Source organism: Chanos chanos, chromosome 12 (genome assembly GCF_902362185.1).
Source record: "Chanos chanos chromosome 12, fChaCha1.1, whole genome shotgun sequence".
NCBI lineage: Eukaryota > Metazoa > Chordata > Actinopteri > Gonorynchiformes > Chanidae > Chanos > Chanos chanos.
The window spans coordinates 270001-276829 of record NC_044506.1 but is presented as its reverse complement, the minus strand read 5'-3'; the positions used below and the strand labels follow the sequence as shown (position 1 = coordinate 276829).

Below are 6829 nucleotides of genomic sequence, written 5' to 3'. Positions count from 1 at the left end.
GTAGAGTATGATATAGTGAATGAGAGAGTATGATTATAGTGAATGAGGTAGAGTATGATATAGTGAGTAAAGTAGAGTATGATATAGTGAATGAGGCACAGTATGGTATAGTGAATGAGGTGGAGTATAATATAGTGAATGAGGTAGAGTATGATATAGTGAATGAGAGAGTATGATTATAGTGAATGAGGTAGAGTATGATATAGTGAATGAGGTAGAGTATGATATAGTGAATGAGAGAGTATGATATAGTGAATGAGGTAGAGTATGATATAGTGAATGAGAGAGTATGATTATAGTGAATTAGGTAGAGTATGATTAAAGTGAATGAGGTAGAGTATGATATAGTGAATGAGAGAGTATAATATAGTGAATGAGAGAGTATGATATAGTGAATGAGAGAGTATAATATAGTGAATGAGGTAGAGTATAATATAGAGAGTGAAGTAGGGTATGAGGTTATTGTCTTCTTTATGGTGTGTGTGGAATAATTACTATTTGTTCTTCCACCTAGTTGATCTGGGGTTAGAGGGTATTGTGTGTGTGTGTGTGTGTGATAATGTATGGTGTGTGATTACTGTCTGTAGAAATGGTGTGTTCTGTGTTGTTTTTAATGTGTCATGTTTTGTGTGGTGTGTGTAATATAATGTGTGCATGATTATGTCATAGATGACGACTCTGACGCATCGTACTCGGCGGTCAGACAGGGTGGAACAGACGCGGCGTCTGGAGGAGGAAGAGGACGGTCAGGTTGGAGGAGGATCAGAAGAAGAGGAAGATGACGATTCTAAAGGTCTACGACTCACACTTATGGAGGAGATTTTACTGTTGGGCCTCAAAGACAAAGAGGTAACCATTGACCTTTAACCCTTTAACCTAGCCCTCAAAGACAGAGAAGTAAATCTGACACCTCCTTTTATCTTCATAACAGTTTTTGGGTTAAAGCAGTCTTGTTCAAACACAAAAAGGGTGCACCTTACATATGTGATTCCTTTTTATATGCAGGAATAATGGTACACTAATCCAATCACTAATCACTAATCACTAATCCAATACTGACCACCAATCCAACACTGATCACTAATCCAATACTGATCAACACTGATCACCTTTAACCAACACTGATCACTAATCCAACACTGATCACCCTTATCCAAGCCTGATGAGAGAATCATTCAAAAATCAAGGCTGATTAGTGTGTGTCTAAAATCAGTCCTCAGTTTGCTTTACACTTTCCTCCCTCCTTTTCAAACAGAGATTTCTCTCTAAAAGTTGCAGTGTGTCCCTGAATGGTATGAATGGTATGCTGAGAAACGGAATGAGTTTGGGTGGCACTGTCTGTTAAATATATCTGGGGCACTGTGTCTGTCTGAAGCCAAAGAGCAGGGCACTAGCACAGTGATGTGGTTTCCATTGAGAAGTTTACTGAAAACCTCAAACTGACCTCAGCAAAACACAACCATGCCTCACACACAAAGCTTTCACTTACAGGATGTGTTCACCATCATAGTTTTAGCCTCCATTTCACACACAGTGTTCCATTTTTAAACAGGGCCTATCAATCAGCTGGGTATACTAAATGTCTTCCCAGGTTAATAAAGAAACTCCCAGACCAAAGAATGTGCAGGAAACAGAAGATTGTGTGAGTTAGGGAAAAACAAACAGAGCTTTTTCATGTGAGGGATTCCAGGTGTCTTTATCAGTCTTAAACTATACATTACCCACCAACACACATTTAGTCAGTTATGTTACCAACCAACACACATTCAGTCAGTTATGTTACCCACCAACACACATTTAGTCATTTATGTTACCCACCAACACACATTTCAGTCATTTATGTTACCAACCAACACACATTCAGTCATTTATGTTACCAACCAACACACATTCAGTCAGTTATGTTACCCACCAACACACATTCAGTCAGTTATGTTACCCACAAACACACATTCAGTCATTTATGTTACCAACCAACACACATTCAGTCATTTATGTTACCAACCAACACACATTCAGTCAGTTATGTTACCCACCAACACACATTCAGTCAGTTATGTTACCAACCAACACACATTCAGTCATTTATGTTACCAACCAACACACATTCAGTCATTTATGTTACCCACCAACACACATTCAGTCAGTTATGTTACCCACAAACACACATTCAGTCATTTATGTTACCCACCAACACACATTCAGTCATTTATGTTACCAACCAACACACATTCAGTCATTTATGTTACCCACCAACACACATTCAGTCAGTTATGTTACCAACCAACACACATTTAGTCATTGTTCCAACACACATTCACTCTGATATGTACAGTGAAAAAGAATGATTGCTTTCAGTGAAAGAGCTCACAGAACAATGCAGGGGTTTGCATTGTTTGTCAGAGGGCACCTACAGTCTTCTGTTCACTAAACTATTACCACCTCACCATTACTGCTCACAGAAATAGCTCTTCTTCAGTAATGTGGATGACAGAGCTGAATGTTCAGATTCCCCACTCAGATTTGTTCCATGGACTCCATCTGGTTTAACCGGTCCAGTACTGTACACGTGAATGAGAACAGAGGCAGAATTTGGAGTAAGACAGTGAATGGTGTTGGGTGTGAATTCACTTTGTGTATGTTTGAATGATGTTTGAAAAGTGAATCTTCTTGTTTTATTTATTGATGAAATTTCCATTTAACTGCTGTTCTTGAGTTACATCAGCACAGCAGTCGATAGTTTCGTGGCATTGTGTGTCTGCGTGTGTGTGTTAGTGTGTGTGTGTCTGCGTGTGTGTGTGTGTGTGGGTGGGGGGTGGGGTGGGGTGGGGGGGGTATGGAGACTGAACCAGGTGTGTTTCATCTCTGAGTTTTTCATTATTTGTATGTGTCTGTGTGTGTGTGTTTGTGTGACTTTAATGTCACTGCACCCTTTGTCAAATAAGTCTCAGTAAACATCCTTGTGACTGTTCATCTGTGGAAGAGCAGAAGCATTTTATGAGGAGTATGGGCAAAGTGTGTGTGTGTGCGCGCGCGCGCGTGTGTGTGTGTGTGTGTGTGTGTCAGCATGGAGACTGAACCAGGTGTGTCTGATCTCTGACGTTGTTCCTTATTCCTTTGTGTGTGTGTGTGTGTGTGTGTGTGTGTGTGTGTGTGTGTGGGTGGGTGTGTGCGTGTTTGGGCACTGAACCAGGTGTGTCTGATCTCTGAGTTTGTTCGTTATTGTTTGTGTATGAAATGACATTTTATCACTCACTCTATAGGGACAGTTGGACTTGTGTGTGCACAATGATGCCTTTACTTCCTCTGTTGTGTGTGTTAACATGTGTCTGTTGTGTGTGTTAACATGTGTCTGTTGTGTGTGTTAACATGTGTATGTTGTGTGTGTTAACATGTGTCCGTTGGTGTGTTCACATGTGTCTGTTGTGTGTGTTAACATGTGTCTGTTGTGTGTGTTAACATGCATCTGTTGTGTGTGTTAACATGTGTCTGTCGTGTGTGTTAACATGTGTCCGTTGGTGTGTTCACATGTGTCTGTTGTGTGTGTTAACATGTGTCTGTTGTGTGTGTTAACATGCGTCTGTTGTGTGTGTTAACATGCGTCTGTTGTGTGTGTTAACATATGTCTGTTGGTGTGTTAACATGTGTCTGTTGTGTGTGTTAACATGTGTCTGTTGGTATGTTAACATGTGTCTGTTGTGTGTGTTAACATGTGTCTGTTGTGTGTGTTAACATGTATCTGTTGTGTGTGTTAACATGTGTCTGTTGGTGCGTTAACATGTGTCTGTTGTGTGTGTTAACATGTGTCTGTTGTGTGTGTTAACATGTGTATGTTGTGTGTGTTCACATGTGTCTGTTGTGTGTGTTCACATGTGTCTGTTGTGTGTGTTAACATGTGTCCGTTGGTGTGTTCACATGTGTCTGCTGATGTGTTTTACATGTCATTGTGGCAAGGTTTGTTGTATGCTATGTGTTGTGTGCTATATGTAACAAGTAATGTAACTAATTACCTTTTCAAATTAAATAGCGCAATTATAATTATAATTATAATTAGTGGAATGGAAATGGGCTTGTTACTTATTTCTTTTGTCTTGTGTGAAAATATTAGTGGACAACTGCGGACTATAGCAGACAAATGCAACCTATTCCCCCAATTTCCTGTTTATGATCTAACGTCACCTGACCTTACGGTGTTGCCGTGAATGAGTGAATCAGTCAATCAGCATTAGTCCACACAGTGGTCGACAGTTCAGGCAATGTGAGTTTGCTGTCCTGGAAATATGAACATTATTTTTCCTCCAGATCAAGGACAAAAAAATACTGGTGAGTTGTAGTCCATGTGCAGGGGGGTGTTCCAGAAAGTGGGTTTAGTGAAAACTCAGAGTTAGTTAACTCATAGTAAGTAGTAAACCTCCTAATAGAAGAGTCCTATGGCTTTATTCTCTTAGCAAAACAAAGCCATAGGGCTCTTCTATTAGGAGGTTTACTACTTGCTCTGAGTTAACTAACTCAGAGTTTTCACTAAACCTGCTATTTGGAATACCCTCAGGTGTGAGAACTTTATCCACATCAAAGAATAGTAATTCTAATTTTCTGAATCACCTGGTAAAACAACACACTTCTACAAAGCTAATCACGAAAGACCCCAGCGCTAGCACCGCTGACCAAGGAACCAGTCCATCCACACAGCCAAGGCTTGATTTGATTGGTCAGCCAAGGCTTGATTTGATTGGTCAGCCAAGGTTTGATTTGTGTGGCGCGCATTAATAACAGAATCGGGGCAAAAAGTTAGTAGTAACGCAAAAGGTACTTTTCCTAGTAACTAATTTCTTTCATATGCAGTAACTGGTAAAGTAATTCAATTACTTTTGAAAGAGGTAACTAGTAACTGTAACTAATTACTGCTTCTCAGTAACTCGCACAACACTACATATATCATTGTGTATAATGCTGTGTTGTGTGATATATCATTGTGTATAATGCTGTCTTGTGTTGTGTTGTGTTGTGTGATATATCATTGTGTATAATGCCGTGTTGTGTGATATATCATTGTGTATAATGCTGTGTTGTGTTGTGTGATATATCATTGTGTATAATGCTGTCTTGTGTTGTGTTGTGTTGTGTGATATATCATTGTGTATAATGCTGTCTTGTGTTGTGTTGTGTGATGTATCATTGTGTATGATGATGTGTTGTGTGATGTATTATTGTGTATGATGATGTGTTGTGTGTTGTGTTGTGTGATGTATCATTGTGTATGATGATGTGTTGTGTTGTGTTCTGTTGTGTGATGTATTATTGTGTATGATGACGTGTTGTGTGTTGTGTTGTGTGATGATGATGTGTTGTGTGTTGTGTTGTGTTGTGTTGTGTGATGTATCATTGTGTATGATGACATGTTGTGTGTTGTGTTGTGTGATGTATCATTGTGTATGATGATGTGTTGTGTGTTGTGTTGTGTTGTGTGATGTATTATTGTGTATGATGATGTGTTGTGTGTTGTGTTGTGTGATGTATCATTGTGTATGATGATGTGTTGTGTTTTGTTGTGTTGTGTGATGTATTATTGTGTATGATGACGTGTTGTGTTGTGTTGTGTTGTGTGATGTATTATTGTGTATGATGATGTGTTGTGTTGTGTGATGTGTTATTGTGTATGATGATGTGTTGTGTGTTGTGTGATGTATTATTGTGTATGATGATGTGTTGTGTGTTGTGTTGTGTTGTGTGATGTATTATTGTGTATGATGATGTGTTGTGTGTTGTGTTGTGTTGTGTGATGTGTTATTGTGTATGATGATGTGTTGTGTTGTGTTGTGTGATGTATTATTGTGTATGATGACGTGTTGTGTTTTGTTGTGTTGTGTGATGTGTTATTGTGTATGATGATGTGTTGTGTTGTGTTGTGTGATGTGTTATTGTGTATGATGATGTGTTGTGTGTTGTGTGATGTATTATTGTGTATGATGATGTGTTGTGTGTTGTGTTGTGTTGTGTGATGTATTATTGTGTATGATGATGTGTTGCGTGTTGTGTTGTGTGATGTGTTATTGTGTATGATGATGTGTTGTGTGTTGTGTGATGTATTATTGTGTATGATGATGTGTTGTGTGTTGTGTTGTGTTGTGTGATGTGTTATTGTGTATGATGACGTGTTGTGTGTTGTGTTGTGTTGTGTTGTGTGATGTGTTATTGTGTATGATGATGTGTTGTGTTGTGTTGTGTGATGTGTTATTGTGTATGATGATGTGTTGTGTTGTGTTGTGTTGTGTGATGTATTATTGTGTATGATGATGTGTTGTGTTGTGTTGTGTGATGTGTTATTGTGTATGATGATGTGTTGTGTTGTGTTGTGTTGTGTGATGTATTATTGTGTATGATGACGTGTTGTGTGTTGTGTTGTGTTGTGTGATGATGACATGTTGTGTGTTGTGTTGTGTGATGTATCATTGTGTATGATGATGTGTTGTGTTGTGTGATGTGTTATTGTGTATGATGATGTGTTGTGTGTTGTGTGATGTATTATTGTGTATGATGATGTGTTGTGTTATGTTGTGTTGTGTGATGTATTATTGTGTATGATGACGTGTTGTGTGTTGTGTTGTGTTGTGTGATGATGATGTGTTGTGTGTTGTGTTGTGTTGTGTTGTGTTGTGTTGTGTGATGTATCATTGTGTATGATGACATGTTGTGTGTTGTGTTGTGTGATGTATCATTGTGTATGATGATGTGTTGTGTGTTGTGTTGTGTTGTGTGATGTATTATTGTGTATGATGATGTGTTGTGTTTTGTTGTGTTGTGTGATGTGTTATTGTGTATGATGATGTGT

The 6829-nt window shown here is 38.7% G+C and overlaps 1 protein-coding gene across 1 annotated transcript in view; it reads left to right on the top strand.

Annotated features, from left to right (window-relative positions):
- Positions 1–669: 669 nt before the first annotated feature.
- Positions 670–6829, top strand: part of golph3l (golgi phosphoprotein 3-like) — a 13261-nt gene continuing 7101 nt past the window's right edge. The window contains exon 1 of the mRNA XM_030789456.1: positions 670–849. Coding sequence (XP_030645316.1) covers positions 670–849 — 180 coding nt within the window. The remainder of the gene's footprint in view (positions 850–6829) is intronic.